The sequence below is a fragment of the Mustelus asterias genome, chromosome 19 (genome assembly GCF_964213995.1).
Source record: "Mustelus asterias chromosome 19, sMusAst1.hap1.1, whole genome shotgun sequence".
NCBI classification, from domain to species: Eukaryota; Metazoa; Chordata; class Chondrichthyes; order Carcharhiniformes; family Triakidae; genus Mustelus; species Mustelus asterias.
The window spans coordinates 58,807,098-58,829,905 of record NC_135819.1 but is presented as its reverse complement, the minus strand read 5'-3'; the positions used below and the strand labels follow the sequence as shown (position 1 = coordinate 58,829,905).

Genomic DNA, 22,808 nt, shown 5'->3' with positions numbered 1-22,808 from the left:
ACACTGCAATTCAAGAAAGGAGTGCGTGAGAGACAACCGGGAAGTTCAGACCCATTAACCTGCTGTTAGTCATTGCAAAAATACTAAAATCTGTTATTAAGGAAGTGATAACAGAAATTCAAAAGATCTGATCAGATAAAGTCAAAATGATGTTTTGAAAGGGAAGTCACATTTGAAATTTAGAGTAGAGTTTTGGAGGATATAACAAGCAGATTAAAGGGAAACAGTGGATGTAATATATTTAGATTTTCAAAAGGTACTGGCTAAGGTGTCACACAAAAGGCTGTTTGCACAAGATAAGGGCTCATGAGGTTGGGGTAATACAGTACAGATAAAGGAATCAATTAAAACAGACATGAGGAATAAATGGGTCATTTTCTGGTTGACAAGCTGTTGCAAGGTTCAGCTTTTACAGATACACAAAGGCCAAAAGAGTAACCAGGGAGAGAGTAGGGCGTCTTAAGGATCAACAAGGTCATCTATGTGCGGATCCACAAGAGATGGGTGAGATTCTAAATGAATATTTCTCATCAGTATTTACTGTTGAGAAATGCATGGATGTTGGGGAACTTGGGGACATAAATAGTGATGTCTTGAGGAGTGTCTTGAGAAGGAGGTGCTGGAAGTCTTAAAGCGCATCAAGGTAGATAAATCCCTGGGACCTGATGATGTGTATCCCAGGACATTGTGGGAGGCTAGGGAGGAAATTGCGGGGCCCCTAGCAGAGATATTTGAATCATCGATAGTCACAGGTGAGGTGCCTGAAGATTGGAGGGTGGCAAATGTTGTGTCTTTGTTTAAAAAGGGCTGCAGGGAAAAGCCTGGGAACTACAGGCCAGTTAGCCTCACATCTGTGGTGGGTATGTTGTTGGAAGCTATTTTGAGAGACAGGATCTACAGGCATTTAGAGACGCAAGGACTGATGAGGAACAGTCAGCATGGCTTTGTGAGTGGAAAATCATGTCTCACAAATTTGATTGAGTTTCTTGAAGGGGTAACGAAGAAGGTAGAGAGGACAGTGCAGTTGATGTTATCTACATGGACTTTAGCAAGGCCTTTGACAAGGTTCCGCATGGTAGGTTGTTGCATAAGGTTAAACCTCATGGGATCCAAGGTGAGGTAGCCAAATAGATACAAAATTGGCTTGATAACAGAAGCCAGAGGGTAGTTGTAGAGATTGTTTTTCAGACTGGAGACCTGTGACCAGCGGTGTGCCTCAGGGATCGGTGCTGGGTCCACTGTTATTTGTCATTTATATTAATGATTTGGATGAGAATATAGGAGGCATGGTTATTAAGTTTGCAGATGACACCAAGATTAGTGGCATAGCGGACAGTGAAGAAGGTTATCTCAGATTGCAACGGGATCTTGATCAATTGGGCCAGTGGGTTGACAAATAGCAGATGGAGTTTAATTTAAACAAATGCGAGGTGATGCATTTTGGCAGATTGAACCAGGGCAGGACTTACTCAGTTAATGGTAAGGCGTTGGGGAGAGTTATAGAACAAAGAGATCTAGGGGTTCAGGTTCATAGCTCCTTGAAAGTGGAGTCACAGGTGGACAGAATGGTGAAGAAGGCATTCGGCATGCTTGGTTTCATCGGTCAGAACATTGAATACAGGAGTTGGAATGTCTTGTTGAAGTTGTACAAGACATTGGTAAGGCCACACTTGGAATACAGTGTACAGTTCTGTCACCCTATTGTAGAAAGGATATTATTCAACTAGAAAGAGTGCAGAAAAGATTTACTAGGATCCTACCGGGACTTGATGGTTTGAGTTATAAAGAGACACTGGATAGACTGGGACTTTTTTCTCTGGAGCGTAGAAGGCTGAGGTGTGATCTAATAGAGGTCTATAAAATAATGAGGGGCATAGATCAGCTAGAAAGTCATAATCTTTTCCCAAAGGTAGGGGAGTCTAAACCTAGAGGGCATAGATTTAAGATGAGAGGGGAGAGATACAAAAGTGTCCAGAGGGGCAATTTTTTCACAGAGGGTGCTGAGTGTCTGGAACAAGTTGCCAGAGATAGTAGTAGAGGCGGGTACAATTTTGTCTTTTAAAAAGCGTTTAGACAGTTACATGAGTAAGATGGGTATAGAGGGATATGGGCCAAATGCGGGCAATTGGGACTATCTTAGGGGTTTCAAAAAAAAGGGTGGCATGGACAAGTTGGGCCGAAGGGCCTGTTTCCATGCTGTAAACCTCTATGACTCTATTTACAATCTATACTAATGAATTAAGTAAAGGGACCGAGTGTAATGTATCCAAGCTTATTGTGATACAAAACTAAGTGAGAAAGTAAATAGTGGGAGGATGCAAAGAGCCTTCAAAAAGACATTGATAGGTTAAGCAAATGGGCAAAAAGGTGCCAGATGAAGTATGTGGGGAAAAAGTGAGGCTATTCATTTTAGTGGGAAGAACCTGAAATTGTTTTTTTTTTTAAAATGGTGAGAATGCTGGTGTTCAGTGGGATTTGTATGTCTATGTACAAAAATTGACTAGGAAGGCAAACAGTGTGTTGACCTTTATTGCAGTAGGATTGGAGTGCAAGTGTAAAGAAGTCTTGCTGCAATTTTACAGAGCTTCAGGACAACACTTGGGGATATTATGTACAGTTTTGGACTCTGTACCCATGGAATGATGCACTTGACTGGAGGAAATCTAATGAAAGTTGATTAGATTGATTCCTGGGATGAGCTTGTCCTATAAAGAGTGATTGAGTAGAATGGGCCTATACTCTCCAGAATTTAGTCGAATGAGAGGTGATCTCATTGAAAATGATTCTGCAAGGGCTTGACAGGGTATTTGTCCTGGCAGTAAGTTTAGAACTAGGGGTCATAATCTCAGGATAAGGGGACAACCATTTCAGACAGATGAGATTTTTTTTCACTCAAAGAGGGTTGTGAATCTTTGGAATTCTCTACCCAGAGGACTGTGGATGTTCAGTCACTGAGGAATATTCAAGGCTGAAAGTGATTGATGCCTGCATGTCAAGGATATCAAGAAAAATGGGAATCAGAAGGGAAGTGGAGTTAGATTGAAAATCAACCATGATTTTATTAAATGGCAGAGCAGACTCAAGTGACTATATGGCCTACTCCTGTTACTACCTCATGGTATGAAATATAGAAATCATAGAAACCCTACAGTACAGAAAGAGGCCATTCGGCCCATCGAGTCTGCACCGACCACAATCCCACCCAGGCCCGACCCCCATATCCCTACATATTTACCCACTAATCCCTCTAGCCTACGCATCTCAGGACACTAAGGGCAATTTTTAGCATGGCCAATCAACCTAACCCGCACATCTTTGGACTGTGGGAGGAAACCGGAGCACCCGGAGGAAACCCACGCAGACACGAGGAGAATGTGCAAACTCCACACAGACAGTGACCCAAGCCGGGAATCGAACCCAGGTCCCTAGAGCTGTGAAGCAGCAGTGCTAACCAGTGTGCTACCATGCCGCCTATATACATACATATATATACATATTATGAACAGAATTGACATAATGTCTGCATAATTTAAAATAGCAATCATAAAATGAATTGTGAACACAGCAAATAATTCTACCTTCCAGGTGTACAGGATGCTGCCATTCTTTTCAACGTTGACAATTTGCAACTCTTTCCTTGAAGGGCTGGTCGATTCATCTAAATTGAATTTAGTAAAGAATACATTTTACAAGTTGGCTTACATGCTAAACTTTGCCAAAAAGCTCTTAACATTCTCGGTTTGCATGAATGTGTCACTTTTCGCAGTTACACAAAAACCAATTTGAATCCACTTGCGAGTATTAACCGAAGAACACAGGTTGCAAATAGAAAAGTCAATGCTATGCTAATTGGCTTTTACTTTTCAACATTTTAAACTCGGCTGTACGTGCTATAGGTGGACACTAGTCAAAGTTTACTGTAACCAAACCAGGTTTTTGTTTTAATCAGCACATTATGCCACCATTGTTATAAAACAAGCTTACTGCATCTTACCCTCTTCATCCAGTGATGTGAGTCTGCGGTTCAGAAGCCAGGGAGCAACGTCTTCCTCAATATCAAATAAAGGTTTTAATTCCAACATTGTCAACACTCTTCCTGCAACCCTGCTGTGTGGGGGGGAATAAAACACAAGTGGCGTCTGTCCCAGTGCCTCAACTCAGCCAGAACTCCTCCTGAAGTTTGGACAGGAGGGGAGGGGGATGTTTAGTTTTGGGGACAAAGTTGCCAACGACCGGATCGAGTCCCTCAGTCAGCAAAGTCACTGCGTGTCTCTCACCCTCCGCCGCTCGGTGCAAACACCACCCGGCACCTCAAAACAATACACACTGGGAATCTCCCCGCGCGCGCGCTCCCGCTCACACACTCCCGCCCCCCGCTGCGCGCGCTCCCGCTCACACACTCCCGCCCCCCGCGCGCGCGCTCCCGCCCCGCTGGGTTGACGGTAACATTTTTGTAACTTTGCACCTTGGCTGAGGGAAGAAATAATCCTAACTTGTGCTGAGCCGACACGGCGCCCAGCAGCAGCCTGTCTGTCCTGTGTAAAGCCGCCCATTCACCCAGTCCCCGCAGCTTCTCAAACCTGCGATGAGGCTCTCTGCCGCTTTGCTTCACCATCCGTCCCCTCCCTCCCAGTGTGGTTGGACCGCATTCATTTTCCAAGGTAACCTCACATAGACACTAAGACACTCCACAGAGATACTCCGTTGCTTGCCTTATTGTCGCAGTGCTCAAAGTTTCTGTCATCTGCACCCATATGTGGTGTAAGTCACGAAGAAAAGTGACTGTCAAATTAAGAACAACTTGCGTTGATCTATAACACAGGAGTGTTATGGGACACAATTTTTGATACCACCCAGTGAGTCACATTAGAGATTAGGAGAGGTGACCAAATGTATTCAGGATAGGTTTGAGGGAGCATCCGAAAAGAGTGGAGAGATTTAGGGAAATACTTCCAGAGCCTTAAGTCTTAAAGTGCATCAAGGTAGATAAATCTACGGGACTTGATGAGGTATATTCCAGGACGTTGTGGGAGGCTAGGGAGGAAATTGCAGGTCCCCTCGCGGAGATATTTGAATCATCGATAGTCACAGGTGAGGTGCCTGAAGATTGGAGAGTGGCAAATGTTGTGCCTTTGTTTAAAAAGGGCTGCAGGGAAAAGCCTGGGAACTACAGGCCAGTGAGCCTCACACCTGTGGTGGGTAAATTGTTGGAAGGTATTTTGAGAGACAGGATCTACAGGTATTTAGAGATGCAAGGACTGATTAGGAACAGTCAGCATGGCTTTGTGAGTGGAAAATCATGTCTCACAAATTTAATTGAGTTTTTGAAGGGGTAACCAAGAAGGTAGATGAGGGCAGTGCAGTTGATGTTGTCTACATGGACTTTAGCAAGGCCTTTGACAAGCTACCGCATGGTAGGTTGTTGCATAAAGTTAAATCTCACGGGATCCAGGGTGAGGTATCTAAATGGATACAAAATTGGCTTCTTGACAGAAGCCAGAGAGTGGTTGTAGAGAGTTGTTTTTCAGACTGGAGGCCTGTGACCAGGGGTGTGCCTCAGGGATCAGTGCTGGGCCCACTGTTATTTGTCATTTATATTAATGATTTGGATGAGAATATAGGGGGCATGGTTAGTAAGTTTGCAGATGACACCAAGATTGGTGGCATGGTGGACAGTGAGGAAGGTTATCTCCAATTGCAACAGGATCTTGATCAATTGGGCCAGTGGGCTGACGAATGGCAGATGGAGTTTAATTTAGACAAATGCAAGGTAATGCATTTGGTAGATTGACCAGGGCAGGACTTACTCAGTTAATGGTAGGGCGTTGGGGAGAGTTACAGAACAAAGAGATCTAGGGGCACATGTTCATAGCTCCTTGAAAGTGGAGTCACAGGTGGACAGAGTGGTGAAGAAGGCATTCGGCATGCTTGGTTTCATCGGTCAGAACATTGAATACAGGAGTTGGGATGTCTTGTTGAAGTTGTACAAGACATTGGTAAGGCCACACTTGGAATACTGTGTGCAATTCTGGTCACCCTATTATAGAAAGGATATTATTAAACTAGAAAGAGTGCAGAAAAAATTTACTAGGATGCCACCGGCACTTGATGGATTGAGTTATAAGGAGAGGCCTATAGACTGGGACTTTTTTCTCTGGAGCGTAGGAGACTGAGGGGTGACCTTATAGAGGTCTATAAAATAATGAGGGGCATAGACAAGGTAGATAGTCAATATCTTTTCCCAAAGGTAGGGGAGTCTAAAACTAGAGGGCATAGGTTTAAGGTGAGAGGGGAGACATACAAAAGTGTCCAGAGGGACAATTCTTTCACACAAAGGGTGGTGAGTGTCTGGAACAAGCTGCCAGAGGTAGTAGTAGAGGCGGGTACAATTTTTTCTTTTAAAAAGCATTTAGATAGTTACAGGGGTATGATGGGAATAGAGGGATATGGGCCAAATGCGGGCAATTGGGATTAGTTTAGGGGTTTCTAAAAAATGGGCGGCATGGACAAGTTGGGCTAAAGGGCCCGTTTCCATGCTGCAAACCTCTCTGACTCTATGTCCCAAGTACAGCCACCAATGAAGGGGCAATTGAAATTGGGAGTGCACAAGAGGCCAGAATGTTGATGGGCAGAGGATTGTAGGGCTGGAGGTGATTATAGAGATAGGGAAAGGGATGAGGCCAAGGATGAAAAATTTGAAATTACACCAGGAGCCAAGGCACAGGGATGATGAGTGAATAGGACACAAACAGCAGATTTTTGGACAGTATATGTTATGAAGACGAATAACGTTGAGTGCACAATTCTCATCTTCCAACTGAATCTCATTTATGAACTTAACCTGCATTTTAACTACATTTCCACATTAATTATTTTACTGAATTTTGCATCAAACATAATAAATTAAGGAAGATACATTATGCTGAGAGACATTCTGGATGGAAAAAGCAGAACAATTGAGGATAAAGGGCAGGATGCAAATACTGTGCAGGACAACATATAAAGGAAAATGATTGTACAGCGTGGAAAGCAGTGTCTTAACTCCAAGAAGCCAAATGATTTCACACCTAAGTGTTTGGCTAGAAAGAAACAAAATAAGCCTATACAGCTGGCCACTGGAGAAATATCAGCCAGAGTCTGAAGAAACACTAAATGCCATATAACATCTTGGATCCATCAAATCTAGAGGTGATAAATAGTTTGTAACTGTTAGAATGATGACCGCAGGAGGAGAGCATCAAGTGAACAAGAAGTGTCAGATAGACACTGGTGCATCATGCAACATCCTGACCTTCACAGACCTGTGCAAAGTGCAATCCAAAAATGAAGCCCTCAAAGGTAGGCTAAAGCTATATGATGGCATGTACTCATACCAAGAGGACAAATTAGTCTGAGAGCCAAATGCAATGGCAAGAATGAAGATCTAGAGTTCCAGATGAAAGACTGTACACAACAACCTCATCTCAGCTTGAACTGTAACCCTAAAGGTGCCAACAAAGATTTACAACATTTTGCAGCACACAAAACTATTGACCATTGAACAGATCCTAGAAGAGTAAAAATGTGTGTTTACGGGGTAGCTCAAGAAGATTATCAACACTGACAGCATGAGATGTTCAGAGATCTTTCCAGAGTGGAAGCCATTGTTGATGATCTACAAGTCAACAGATATGGAAGGAGCCATAATTGACCAAGATCAGAATTTAATATGACTGCTAGAGAGCTTGCCAGATGAACCTGAAGCTGAACAAGAAACAAACATGCAATAGAAAATGCCTGAAGTCACATGCGTAGGACATATACTGATAGCAAAATGTTTGACAAGGTGAAAGCTGGAGCAGTGATGCAGTGACCAACAAATGTGAAAACAGTGCAATGATTTGTTGGATTTGTCAACTATTTAGCAAAATCTTTGCCTAATTTGTTGTTGGAGTGTGTTCCATTATGCAAACTCAGTATCCAAGATGTGCAGTGATATTGGGCATAGAACAAGATGCAGCATTCACTAAATTCAAATAACTCGTGATGACAATGCCAGTGCTGAAGTACTATGCTGTCAATGATGAAGTCATCTTGCAGTGTGATGCCAGCGAGACAGATCTTGGAACAATCCTAATGCAGCAAGGACAACCATTTGCAATCAGAACATTAATGCAAACTGAACTGTTTCTTGCCTCAGATCAAGAAAGTGAGCCCAACTATTGTTTTTGCTTGTGAATATTTTCATCAATACCTGCTTGGGAGAGACAAAGTATCAGTGGAGTCCAATCACAAGCCACTTCAAAGCATTTTTCTCAAACTACGAGGAACGTAGGAACAGGAGTAGGCCATTTGGTCTGTCAAGCCTGCTCCACTATTCAATTTGAGCATGGATGATCACCTACCTCAATGCCACTTTCCCACACTGTCTCCATATCTCTTGTTGCCATTGGTCTTCAGAAATCTATCGGTTTCTGTCTTGAACATGCTCAATGATTGAACTTCCACAGCCCTCTGGGTAGGAAATTCCAAAGAGTTACCATTCTGAGTGAAGAAATTCCTCCTCATCTCAGTTTTAAATGACATGCCCCTTATCCTGAGATCATGTTTCCTGGTTTTAGACTCACCAGACAGGAGAAACATCTTATCTACTTCTGCCCTGTCATGCCCTGCAAGAATTTTGTAAGTTTCAATGAGTTCATCCCTTTTCTTTGAAATGCAGACCAAGGGTGAGATTCTCCGGCCTCCCCGTTGTGTGTTTCCAGCCGATGGGAGGTGGCACGTTGTTTGCTAGTGGTGGGATTCTCTGGTTCTGCCACTATCAATGGGAATTTCCATTGACGTCACCCCAAGCTGGTGGGAAACCCGCAGGTGGGGGTGCACTGCCAACGAGTCCGGAGAATCATACCGGCGTGAACAGCCGGAGAATTCCGGCCCAAATCTCTTCAATCCCTCCTCATAAAATAATCCTGCCATCCCAGGGATTAATCTGGTGAACCTCGATTGCACTCCTTCTATGGCAAGTAGACTCTTCTTTAGATAAGGGGACCAAAACTGTACACAATATTCCAGGTGACATCTCACCAAGGCTCTATGCGGCAAGACATCCTGTACTCAAATCCCCTCATGATGGAGGGGTGATCATTCCATTTATCTTTTTAATTGCTTGCTGCATCTGCCTGCTAGCTTTTAGTGATTCATGAACAATGGCACCCAAGGTCTACAGACACCCGCACTTTCCAACTTCTCGTAATTTAAGAAATACTCTGCCTTCTTGTTTTTTCTACCAACGTGAGTAACTTCACATTTATTCACATTATATTCCATCTGCCATGTTCTAGCCCATTCACTTAGCCTGTTGAAGTTCTCTTGAAGCCTCGTCACAACTTATATTCCCAACTAGTTTGGTGTCAATAGCTAAATTGGAAATATTACAATTGGCCCCCACATCCCAATCATTTATACAGATTGTGAACAGAACAAAGAACAAAAGAACAAAGAACAATACAGCACAAGAACAGGCCCTTCGGCCCTCCAAGCCCGTGCCGCTCCCTGGTCCAAACTAGACCATTCTTTTGTATCCCTCCATTCCCACTCCATTCATATGGCTGTCTAGATAAGTCTTAAATGTTCCCAGTGTGTCCGCCTCCACCACCTTGCCTGGCAGCGCATTCCAGGTCCCCACCACCCTCTGTGTAAAATATGTCCTTCTGATATCTGTGTTAAACCTCCTCCCCTTCACCTTGAACCTATGACCCCTCGTAAACGTCACCACCGACCTGGGGAAAAGCTTCCCACCGTTCACCCTATCTATGCCTTTCATAATTTTATACACCTCTATTAAGTCTCCCCTCATCCTCCGTCTTTCCAGGGAGAACAACCCCAGTTTACCCAATCTCTCCTCATAACTAAGCCCCTCCATACCAGGCAACATCCTGGTAAACCTCCTCTGTACTCTCTCCAAAGCCTCCACGTCCTTCTGGTAGTGTGGCGACCAGAACTGGACGCAGTATTCCAAATGCAGCCGAACCAACGTTCTATACATCTGCAACATCAGACCCCAACTTTTATACTCTATGCCCCGTCCTATAAAGGCAAGCATGCCATATGCCTTCTTCACCACCTTCTCCACCTGTGACGTCACCTTCAAGGATCTGTGGACTTGCACACCCAGGTCCCTCTGCATATCTACACCCTTTATGGTTCTGCCATTTATCGTATAGCTCCTCCCTACATTATTTCTACCAAAATGCATCACTTCGCATTTATCTGGATTGAACTCCATCTGCCATTTCTTTGCCCAAATTTCCAGCCTGTCTATATCCTTCTGTAGCGTCTGACAATTCTCCTCACTATCTGCAAGTCCTGCCAATTTTGTGTCGTCCGCAAACTTACTGATCACCCCAGTTACACCTTCTTCCAGATCGTTTATATAAATCACAAACAGCAGAGGTCCCAATACAGAGCCCTGCGGAACACCACTAGTCACAGGCCTCCAGCCGGAAAAAGACCCTTCCACTACCACCCTCTGTCTTCTGTGACCAAGCCAGTTCTCCACCCATCTAGCCACCTCCCCCTTTATCCCATGAGATCCAACCTTTTTCACCAGCCTACCATGAGGGACTTTGTCAAACGCTTTACTAAAGTCCATATAGACGACATCCACGGCCCTTCCCTCGTCAACCATTCTGGTCACTTCTTCAAAAAACTCCACCAGGTTAGTGAGGCATGACCTCCCTCTCACAAAACCATGCTGACTATCGTTAATGAGTTTATTCCTTTCTAAATGCGCATACATCCTATCTCTAAGAATCTTCTCCAACAACTTCCCCACCACGGACGTCAAGCTCACCGGCCTATAATTACCTGGGTTATCCTTCCTATCCTTCTTAAATAACGGGACCACATTAACTATCCTCCAATCCTCTGGGACCTCACCTGCGTCCAGTGACGAGACAAAGATTTGCGTCAGAGGCCCAGCGATTTCATCTCTCGTCTCCCTGAGCAGCCTTGGATAGATTCCATCAGGCCCTGGGGATTTGTCAGTCTTTATATTCTCTAACAAACTTAACACTTCCTCCCTTGTAATGGAGATTTTCTCCAACGGTTCGACACTCCCCTCCGAGACACTCCCAGTCAACACATCCCTCTCCTTTGTGAATACCGACGCAAAGTATTCATTTAGGATCTCCCCTACTTCTTTGGGCTCCAAGCATAATTCCCCACTTTTGTCCCTGAGAGGTCCGATTTTTTCCCTGACAACCCTTTTGTTCCTAACGTATGAATAAAATGCATTGGGATTCTCCTTAATCCTGTCTGCCAAGGACATTTCGTGACCCCTTTTTGCCCTTCTAATTCCCCGTTTGAGTTCTTTCCTACTTTCTTTGTACTCCTCCAGAGCTCCCTCCATTTTTAGCTGCCTGGACTTAACATACGCCTCTCTTTTCTTTTTGACCAGTCCCTCAATTTCCCTGGTTATCCACAGTTCTCGAATCCTACCCTTCCTATCCTTCTTTTTTGCAGGCACATGCCTGTCCTGTAGCCCTAACAACTGTTCCTTAAAAGACTCCCACATGCCAGATGTGGATTTACCCTCAAGCAGCCTCTCCCAGTCAAGAGCTGCCAATTTCTGCCTAATCCCACTAAAGTTAGCCTTCCCCCAATCCAACACCTTAACATCTCTGGATCTATCATGTATCCTTGCGGTGCCCCATTAATAACACATCCATCATGTTTAAGGGGAGATGGCGATATATTGGTAATATCACTGAGCTAGTAATCCAGAGGCCCAAGCTAATGCATTGGCGACATGAGTTCAAATCCAACCACGGCAGCTGGTGGAATTTAAATTCAATTAGTTAATCTGGAATATAAAATTAGTCTCAGTTATGGTAACCACGTTAACTATCGTTGATTGTTGTAAAAACCTTTCTGGTTCACTAATGTCCTTTAGGGAAGGAAATCTGCCACCATTACTTGGTCTGGCCTGCATGTGACTCCAGACCCACAGCTGTGGTTGACTCTTAATTGTCCTCTGAAATTACAGTTGGGGATGAGCAACAAATACTGACCTTGCCAGTGACGCCCACATACCATCGAAGAATAGAGAAAAAAAACTTACCTCTCCTGTCCAAAGATGAGTCCTATGGACTTGAAACATGAACTGTGTTTCTCTTTCTACAGATGCTGCCAGACCAGCTGAGGTTTTCCAGCATTTTATGTTTTTATTTAAGATCGTGAGGTAATTTGACAGGGTAGATGATGAAAGGATATTACCCCTTCAGGGTGAGACCAGGAAACAGTTTAAAAATAAGGGATCTTCCATTTAAGTTGGAGATAAGAGAAATTTATTCTCTGAGGGTAATGAGTCTTGGAACTCACTTTCCCGGACATCGGTGGAGGCAGGATCATTGAATGTTTTTAAGGCGGGGTAGTTAAGATTTTTGACTTATAAGGGAATCAAAGGTTACCAGGGACAGGTGGGAATGTGGAGTTGAAGCCACAATCAGATCAGCCATGATTTTATTGAATGGCAGAGCAGGCTGGAGGTGTTGAATGACCTACTTCTGCCCCTAATTTGCCTGAATGTATGTTGAATGTAACAGCCTGAGAATTATCCATTTATCCCCAAATTCTGCTTTCTGTCTGATAACCAATTCTCAATCCATACTAACATGTTCTCCCCTATCCCATGTGTTCTAATTTTATTTATTAACATCCGGTGTGGGACTTTATCTGCTCCAAAGCATCTGAAAAGAATGTTACTTCATTTACAGAGATATCATCCGAACATGGCATACACGCAAGGAACATTGATGTATATCACTGGCATGCGATCAAGAGCAACACTCCCCATGAAGAAAGCTGAGGATGCTATAACAGAATGTGAGATCTTCCAGATTCAACGTGAGGCAGCAGCTTGACATGCTTTGGAAGTCATTAATCCAGCAGAGAATCTGACAGAAAAGCACCTTGCATAAATCAAGCAAACTACCCAAGTGCTGCAAGCAGTAGTGATGAAAACATGATCTGAGAGCATCAAGGACATATCTGTGGTCACAAGAGCATATTGGGCATACTGAGATGAAGTGACAGTCCGAGATGGCTTCTTGTCCTAAGAAAATAAAGTCATCATGTCTAAGAAGATGAGAGGGGGATGCTAGCCATTAAGGAATTGAATCAAATTTGAGGAAGGCAAGAGATGCTCTACTGGCCAAACATAAGCAATGAAATTAAAGAACACATCGGCCACTGTGGTGCTTGTAACAAGCACCAAGATAAGCAAGCTAGAGAGCCATTGATGATGCAAGAGATCTCAGACAGACCATGGATGAAGCTAGGAATAGACCTCTTCACTATAGCAGGATCTGATTATCTTGTCACTGTAGATTACTTATCTGACTACGGGGAGGTAGACCAGATGACTTAAATTACGATAGAAAAGATGGTATAATGCTTGAAAGCTCACTTCAGTCATTACGGCATTCCAGACATTGTGATGAGTGACAATAGCCCTCTGTTCACAAGTGAAGAATTCAGCTATTTTGCAAAGGATTGGGAAATTCAACACTATACATCAGCTCTGTATTATCCCCATGTTGAATGGAAAGGCTGAGGCAGCAGTGAAAATCACCAAAAGAATCATCAATGAATTGAGCAAATCTAACACAGGCAATCCTCAAGTGGAGAAACACACTGATTGAAAGCATGCAAAGTAGCCCAGTCCAAAGACTAATGTCACATTACACCCAAACTACTCTTCCAAAAGCAAAAATGCCACTGAAGCCACAGGTAGTAACAGGTGTGAGTGAAAAAATCAAGGTGAAATGGCAGAGAGTCAAATTTCATTTTGACAAGACTGCCAAACTATTACTAGATTAGAGCACCGAAGAGCCTGTCAGCGTATCGACTTTCAATGCTGTCAACAGGAATCAGCCCATGTGCAAATTAACACGTGTGTAGAGCGATTGTCACCTTGATCATACACAGTGGAAGTGAATGACTCAGTATAATCTCGTTGAATGGCAGAACAGCCTTGATGGGCCAATTAGCCTACTTCTGCTCCTACATCTTACAGTCTTGTACCAGCATAACCCCAGGCATATACAAACAACTAGAGAAGCTGTTCCTTCACTGCAGGTGACCAATCAGGAAGATGAGATCTCACCAGCTGCATAGAGTACAGAGCAGCCATCACTCCCAGAGGCCCACCAGTACCTAACAACTGATATGGAACAATAACAACAGTTACTATGGCAGCAACAAGTACCAAGGGAACAACACTCCCCCAGAGAAAGACATCATCCAGATGAACAGCCAATGACAATGTGCACCCATACCATTAAGAGAACTGCACGATTTAACGGCTATGTGTGCAATGCATGTGTAAAAACTGATAAGAACAGCCAATAGTTTGTTAATGCATGTGAACAGCTATGGTGTAATGGGTAACTTGTAGTTACAAAAGATAGTGTGTGGAAAGTTGTCTATTGTTCGTTATGGAAAGGGGGATGTTTGGGTTTTGAAATGCAATCATCACTAAGTGTCATACCTGGATTGCCAGAGTCTTGATACCTCTGCCATGACAGAATGTCTGGGGGCAGCCTTACTACATTCCATTCAAGAAAGACACGAGAAAGACTGTAGTCTTTTGAGTTTGTAACAACAGGGACATATAGACAAACAGCAGCAATTGTGATGGGGACAAGTTTTTTTTAAATATATGCTTATTGCCCAATGGAACCATTTGGTGTCCTCAAGTTTCAACAAAATGGATATGACCTGCATATCTTCTAGAAGTTGTACTGAAGGAAAGTTTTGCCCCACCCTTGTGTTCAACTCGGGGCCATGCACTGCTGAAGTAATGATGTGGAGATGCCGGCGTTGGACTTGGGTGAACACGGTAAGAAGTCTCACAACACCAGGTTAAAGTCCAACAGGTTTATTTGGTAGCAAATACCATAAGCTTTCGGAGCACTGCTCCTTCGTCAGATGGAGTGGAAATCATTCCACTCCATCTGACGAAGGAGCAGTGCTCCGAAAGCTTATGGTATTTGCTACCAAATAAACCTGTTGGACTTTAACCTGGTGTTGTGAGACTTCTTACACTGCTGAAGTAAACCAGATTAACTGCCTTGGTGACTTTTTTCTTTTGTTAAATGTAGGAAGGAGAAATGGCCTGTAAGTGAGAAAGATTTATTATAAAAGTTTTCACTGTGAGTAATGAGGGTCAAATGTAAAACATACATGTGATATTCCAATGTAGCAAAATATCAAATCTGGGACAGAGAGACAGAGTTCATGTTTCAGATTGATGAACTTTCATCAGAACTGGTTAGAAAAATGAAAGGTTTTGAGGAGGTCAAGCGGGGGGGAGGGTGGAACAAGATCAAAGGGAAGGTCCGTAATAGGGTGGAAGAAGGGAGACATTAAATGCCCAAAGAGTGGTGGGGCAGAGCCAAAAAGAGTAGGAAGGGAATAAGTAAAGAAACAAAAGATATGTTGAGAAGAGGTGTGAAAGGCAGAATAATGGCAGCTACAATCCAAAAGCAAGTATGCCTTTTTACAAATGCAAGCCACCTTCATTATTAATTGCTTTCTGATGCCATTGTGTCTATTTGCCCTGCTGACTGCACACTGTAACAGTCTTTGCACAGTGGTTTGCAATGGTAAACAATAACAAAAGCTTATGTTTCAGCTCTTTGCCCTAATTGTTCACACAGTGTGGCAATAAGTCCTCCTTCAGTGATATTTTCAGCCTTACTGCTACTTTAAAAAAACTGGTTCACCAATATCTTTCACGGAAGAGAACTTGCGACCCCTTCCTGCTGCAATCTATAGATAACGGTAGATTCTTAATGCCTTTATGATGGGAGATAAATGCAGCTGTGCATTGTTTGCTCGAGCTAGTGATTTCATCCATTTTCCCATGGGCAACTGGTACCAGAATGCATGGCTTGTAACAATTAAAAAGAGAATAGTTTACTAGCAGGACATTAACCTAAGAAGAAGGAGCGCTTTACAATGTCAGCTCGTATAGGGGAGCAAGGAAGGAAGCTGGGTGATCAGGAGTTTATTGGGAATTGAGTCAAAGGAGCAGGAGGTGGCTCTCGTGGAGGAGATAGGATTGAAAGGATATGCAGAGACAGAGAAAATATGAAAAATATGTGAGTTCAAGGAGGAGCCTGAAGGAGGGTTGACTTGGTGGGCAGGTGAAGGGGATAAGGGAACAGCAGGGGTAACTGAATGAAGGATCCACATCTTGAGAGATTTGCCCTTCGCTAAGATAGTGGAATGCTGTATCAGTAGTTCTTCAAAAATAATTTTATGATTCAGTGAGCTATTCACTGCATTGTATAATTGGGTAGTTTTTGACAAAATATAATTAAGTTAATTACTCATTAAATCAGAAAATTTAAGCTAGTAACTAAATTTCATGAATGAACTTCTTCATTGAATTTTATAGTGAATTTACTGCCTGCATTTAATAATGACCTTAATTCCCATTTACATTTACTAAGTTATTTAACTACTAAATTATTCAATACATTTAAGAGATCTACCAATGGGCGCATCACCACAATTAGTAATTAAATTCTGTCACTATTTATTAATATGTAACTATAGATCTGCCATTATAAACCCATCTGCTTTGTCCATGAGTGACTCCAGGGAAATCAGCTAACATATTACGTAAGCATGTTTATCGATCCAACAAAGGAAATTAAATTCTAAGTAATTTAACTCATTATGGCGAGATAGGAGTTAGATCCACAGAATAAGTTTATTTCCATTTATGTTTAATTTTATCCACCTTTTAAAAATATGTCATAAACCAAGTCCCAATAATAAATGTATAGTCAAGGTATTGATAATTGTTTGTCTTTCTGATGATTTGTCCATTGTGACTGACAAATGGGGAAATACACTAACTCATGGATCTATTTTTGGAGTGTAATCAGATTGTGATTTTGTGAACTCATTCAGGTCGAAATGTGGCAACAAAATATTCTATTCACAAGGAATCTGAAATTTCTGTCACGGTGGATTCTAACTTAAACGCACTCATATGATATTAAATCTTGTGAGGGCCAGATTTTTCAGGAAGTAATTGTGTAGTGCTGTTACATATTGACTCTGTTGGACAGCTCACACTGCTCATGTTGTTGCAGATTCTTTCATTCTGAACTGCACGCAAACGGTGTGACTCAGCCTCTGCCATGTCATCTGACTATATTATAAATAAACAGATTTACCAAGGCTGCCTCGGGGCAAGGCTGCAAGGTTTTTCATTGCTGTACAACTGCTGCAAAATAGCAATCAACATTTTTGGCTTAAGGATGCATTTTCCCCATTCTTTTCAAAACTAGGTTAAATAATTTTTTAAATTAGATTTTAACACTCAGCTGAATTGACAAATGTAGGTCAGTTGGTTCTGGGGCATTTCATCCAACATTATTTAATTCAATGAAACAACAGAATCAGGGTCTGATTTACAATGAAACACACCGTGCCCTGGCACAAGGCCACCAAGGGCAGGGTTGGGGGGAGCAAAATGAAGGCTCTCTGATTAATGTTTCTCACAGCCAACATATGTTGCAAACCAGCCCCAATTCAAAGGTCAATCCGTATTCTCGGGCCAAGCACAGATGAGAGGATGGGACTTGTTTGATCCACAACAGCTCTCAGTTCTGCGCACACTGTGGAGACATTTACCCATTCAGAACTATATTATCCATCCTGCATGAAGCTGAGTATCTGTGCAGTGAGGAGTATCAGTGTGGAATCAGGGAGAGAGCCAGCCTGTTGTTCCAGATGGGAGTCATTGGAGGCGATTCTCCCAGTGAGCTGCGCTGCTTTTGTAGCGCAGCGGCCCGGGAGACTCAAGCGGAGGCCGTTACGCAGGGTCTCCCCTGGGTGCCACCGCCTCCCCGCGTCTCTGGCAGCTGAATTTCTGGTGCCATCAGCTCCATGTCGGAAATCGGCGCGGAGCTGCATACATTATTTAAATTCTAATTTTGATACAATTTAAATAGTGTCGTTCCCCCCTTGGCCAAGAGTATTTCACTCCGGCGGGGTTTAGTATAGCTCCCCACTTGCAGGGAGCTGGTGGCCCGACCCTGCTGGAGTGAAGGGGGGCCATCGAGGCCTCCCAGGGGATCAGGCGCCGGGGGCAAAGTGCCAATGCCCAGTGAGCACCTTGGCACTGCCCAATGGGGGGGGTGGGGCCTGATTGGCGATGGGGCATCTGGGGGGCGATCGGTAGGGTTGCATTTGGGCTTAGTGACGGAGGGAGGGAGACCAGAGATAGGGGGTTGCCATAAGTTGGGGAGGGTAGAGTCAGCCTGCCAGGGGGCCGGGACTGCCTGGGGGTTGGGGGGGGGAATCAGGGGTGGAGGATCGGGAGACCGAGGCAGGCAGGGGGAGGGGGAGTTGAGACTGGCCCGGACATGTTTGGTGGGGGGGGGGCTAGTGATCGATCCATGCGGGTGTCAGAGGGGCAGCATTACAGGGTTGCGGGGCTGGCCAGCGATCGAGCTGTCCAGTGATCAGGAGGCCAGCAGCATGGGGCCACTGCACTTGCACCATTCTTCACTCTAACAGATTGGTGCCTGTGCAGCGGCCTGCTCAGCGCTCTGCTCAGCGCTCTGCTGCCGGCCTCTCCAGTGGGAATAGGCCCCCGTCCACTGATTTTTGGACTGATTTACACTAGTGCAGTCTGCAGCGCAGAGTGTGGAAGATTCATTTTGCAACTCCTGCTGAAAACACCAGGGGGATTCACTCCAGTTTTAACGCAAATTTGACACTAAATTCGCCCCCGTTGTTTTTATCACATGGAGGCAGCAGTTGGCAGTTTGGAAGTTTGAATCTGGAAAAAAACAGGAGTGGGAGTGGCCATCACATGGGTGGGGCTGGAATTGGAACCAGGATCACAGGTACAGAGGGATCTGGGGGTCCTCGTGCAAAAATCGCAAAACGCTCATGTTCGGGTTCAGAAGGTAATAGGGAATGCAAATGGAATTTTGGCCTTCATTTCAAAGGGAATAGAAAATAAAAATAGGGAAGTCTTGCTAAACTATACCTGGAATATTGTCTACAGTTTTGGTCCCCTTACCTAAGGAAAGATGTACTGGCAGTCCAGGGAAGGTTCACTAGGTTCGTCCCGGGTATGGAGGGATTTTCTTATGAGGAGAGGCTGTGTAGATTGAGCCTGTACTCATTGGAGTTTAAAAAATTAGAGGCAACCTTACTGAGACATGTAGAATTCTTAGGGAACTTGACAGGGTAGATGCTGAGAGGTTGTTTCCCCTTGTGGGAGAGCCGAGGACCAGAGGCCATAATCTCAGAGTAAGATAGAGATGAGGAGAAATTTATTTGTAAGAGGGTAGTGAATCTGTGGAATTCTTTACAGCAGAGGGCTATAGAGGCTGGTTTGTGAAGTATGTTCAAGGCTGAGATAGACAGATTTTTAATCAGTAAGGGAATCAAGGGTGATGGGATAAGGTGGTTAAGTGGAATTGAGGAATGTTCATATCAGATCTGTCATGATCTCATTGAATGATGAAGCAGAACCGATGGGCTGAATGGCCTACTTCTGCTTCTACGTCTTATGGTCTGTGGTCTCATTTAACCCCCACTCACCCATCCCCCTCCTGCTTAATAATCACTTAATAAAGTGATTATTTTGTCCAAGGAAATCACACAGAAAGATTGAGGGCACCTCACTCACATGCTGATAATGCATTCTTGTTTGTGAACAGGAATTCTTTTTGTCATGGCATGTTGAACACACAAAAAAACAGGAACTGGTTGAGCTGCACAAGCTTCTGGGACAGCTGTGTCTCAACATCCACAGTTTGAATGAATACTGAGCTGACCCAACGCTTCTAGAGGGTGCAGATCTCAAGTATCTGTTAGACGGGTGAGACAAGGACAGTTATGAAGAGACTTGTTTACAGTATTTTAAAATAACCTGAAAAGCTTTAACCTGGTTAAGGAGAGAATAAAACTACTCGACCAGTAAAAAGTATGAAGGCCCACCACGCACACATTCTCTGCAGTCTTACTCGTTTTCTGGTTGTGAGGGTTTTTTTATTCAAGGTGTTTTACAGATGCTGTCTTCTGTATATTTTTGGTGGCCCTGTTAGAGTGAGAGAGGTGTGAGTGTGTGTGTGAGTGAATTGAGAATGTGAGTGTGTGTGTGAGAGAGAGAGAAGTGTAAGTGAGGGAGAACGTATTGAGAGTGTGAGTGTGTGTGTGTGAGAGATGTGAATGTGTATTTGTGTGTTTCTGTGTGTGAGAGAGAGAGGTATGAGTGTGTATGTGTACGTGAGAGAGAGAGAGGTTTTTTTTAGTTCATTTATTAGTGTCACAAGTAGGATTACGTTAACACTGAAGTTAGTGTGAAAATCCCCTAGTCGCCACACTCCGGCACCTGTTCGGGTACACTGAGGGAGAACTTAGCATGACCAATGCACCTAACCAGCATGTCTTTTGGATTGTGGGAGGAAACCGGAGCACCCAGAGGAAACCTACACAGGCACGAAGAGAATGTGCAGACTCCGCACAGTCAGTGATCCAAGCCAGGAATTGAACCCGGGTCCATGGCGCTGTGAGGCAGCAGTGCTAACCGCTGTGCCACCGTGCCAGCCTGTGTGTTTGTGTGTGAGAGCGAGGGATGTATGAGTGAATTGAGAATGTGAGTGTGACAGAGAGAGGTGTGAGTGTGTGTTTGTGTGTGACAGAGAGAGGGAGAGTGAATATGTGTGTGTGTCACTGATATGAGAAGTCAGCAGTCCAGCAGCACTCCTAATATTAAACAATTTCTGAGCAAAAGAAGCAGCATTACTCCTCTCATTAAAAATAACAATAAAGAAAATAAGACTTAAGTAATTTGTTGAACAAATGAACTTTACGATTACAATAAATTTATGCATATGAGAAATAGAAAATACTTTTATAAATTTGTTTTTGTCTGTTGGCAACTATTGAGCAAAATCAATCATTTTGTTTGTGGCTTAACTCTTTTACATAAGAACATCAGTGTTCTTGGGAGGTCAAAATGTTTCCATGGCTAGAAAAGTTTGAGAAACCCTGGAATTGACACGGCGGCACAATGGCAGGGATGGCATGGTGGCACAGTGCTTAACACTGCTGCCTCACAGCGCCAGGGACCCAGGTTCGATTCCCGGCTTGGGTCACTGTCTGTGTGGAGTTCTCCCCATGTCTGCGTGTGTTTCCTCCGGGTGCTCCGGTTTCCTCCCACAGTCCAAAGATGTGCAGGTTAGGTGCATTGGCCATGCTAAATTCTCCCTCAGTGTACCTGAACAGGTGCCGGAGTGTGGCGACTGGGGGATTTTCACAGTAACTACATTACAATGTGAATGTAAGCCTACTTGTGACGAATAAATAAACTTTACTTTAGAAGACTTGCTCAAATAAGAGAAATGGGATAGCCGTTTTGGACTATCTAATTGATGTGTTAGCCTTTATACTTACTCTCGAAATAAACTGAGTGGCAAAATGTCATAGATCACGTGTGTTGTGATATCATGTGCATGTGCCTTTCAGGAAACCTATCTTAAAGTGCTGGCAATCATTAGAAATCACAATATGGGACAAAATAAATAGTTACATGGATAAATGCAGGTTAATTAAGGAAAGCCACCATGGATTCCTTAAAGAAAGGTTGTGTTTAAGTAACTTGCTGGAATTTTTGAAGAGGTAACAGAGAGGGTTAATGAGGACAATGCTCTTGATGTGATGTACATGGACTTCTAAAAAATGCCATACAATAGGCTTGTGAGCAAAGTTATAGCTCATGGAAGAAAAGGGGAAGTAGCAACCTGCATACGAAATTCACTGAACGACAGGAAACAGTGATTAGTGATTAATGGATGTTTTTCGGGCTGGAGGAAACTTTGTAGTGGAGTTCCTCTGGGGAAAATATTGAAACCCTTGTTTTTCCTGATGTATATTAATGTGTTTCACCAATGCACTGAGCTATGTTTTTGGGGCCTTGATATTTCTGAACCATTCTCTTATGTACACCGAGAAACTGACCACTTTTTAATGCATGTATACAAGGTTTATGGCACCAGAGGAAATTGGAAGCACCAGTGCATAAAGTAAGGATGAAAACAAGTAGTTTGATGTCATATAAGCCACACCCAGAGGTCAGAAATATACAGCATTCCAAACAGCCACGAGCACATACCAAACAGCATGAAGACAAGGTCTATAAAATGTCTAGCCAAGATAAACAATCAAATGGTGAGGATGGCCAGAGCATCAATACACAAAGTGAGCTAACATTTAGCACAGTGAACATCAAAGAATATATTGGCACTGTGGTACTAACAGAGGTTTTTGCCACTGTCCAAAGATGTAAGGCCAGCATATCCTATATGCAAAACTGGATACCGATTCAGGTACAAACATCCTCCACTTCATACACGAGAATGTATGTACTCACAGAAGTGGCAGGCAATGATCCAACCAGCCACTGCCAAACATATCGTGCACAATGGCTCAGATGTTCCATCTTTCCATTACACTCAAATGTTGCTACAGAAGCTCACCATAGTCACCCCAGAAATATTATATTGTGGACACCATTGGTTCAATGATCACAGGTCTTCCAGTGTGCATGGACCTATCCTTGATCACCATCCATCGTTTCGTCAAGACAATGAAAAGGACCACAGACCACAAAGAGCATCATTGTGCTTACACTGGGAGAGGATCGCTTAATTCTGCAATACAGGTTGTCAACCAACAGGCACAATTTTAACCCAATATTTATACCCATTCCAAACTTGTAAACTTCA

The 22,808-nt window shown here is 43.5% G+C and overlaps 1 protein-coding gene across 9 annotated transcripts in view; it reads right to left on the bottom strand.

Annotated features, from left to right (window-relative positions):
• Positions 1-22,808, bottom strand: part of gsap (gamma-secretase activating protein) — a 304,945-nt gene that overhangs the window by 93,744 nt on the left and 188,393 nt on the right. For 7 of the 9 annotated variants that reach the window (XM_078235617.1, XM_078235609.1, XM_078235611.1 and 4 more), the window contains exons 1-2: positions 3,995-4,375; positions 3,579-3,658 (exon numbers count right to left, since the gene is read on the bottom strand). In XM_078235617.1, the coding sequence (XP_078091743.1) occupies positions 3,579-3,658; positions 3,995-4,082 (168 nt within the window). In that variant the 5' untranslated portion in view covers positions 4,083-4,375. Of the gene's footprint in view, positions 1-3,578; positions 3,659-3,994; positions 4,379-22,808 lie in introns of those variants that run through there. The other 2 variants (XM_078235614.1, XM_078235613.1) reach the window with 2 other exon arrangements.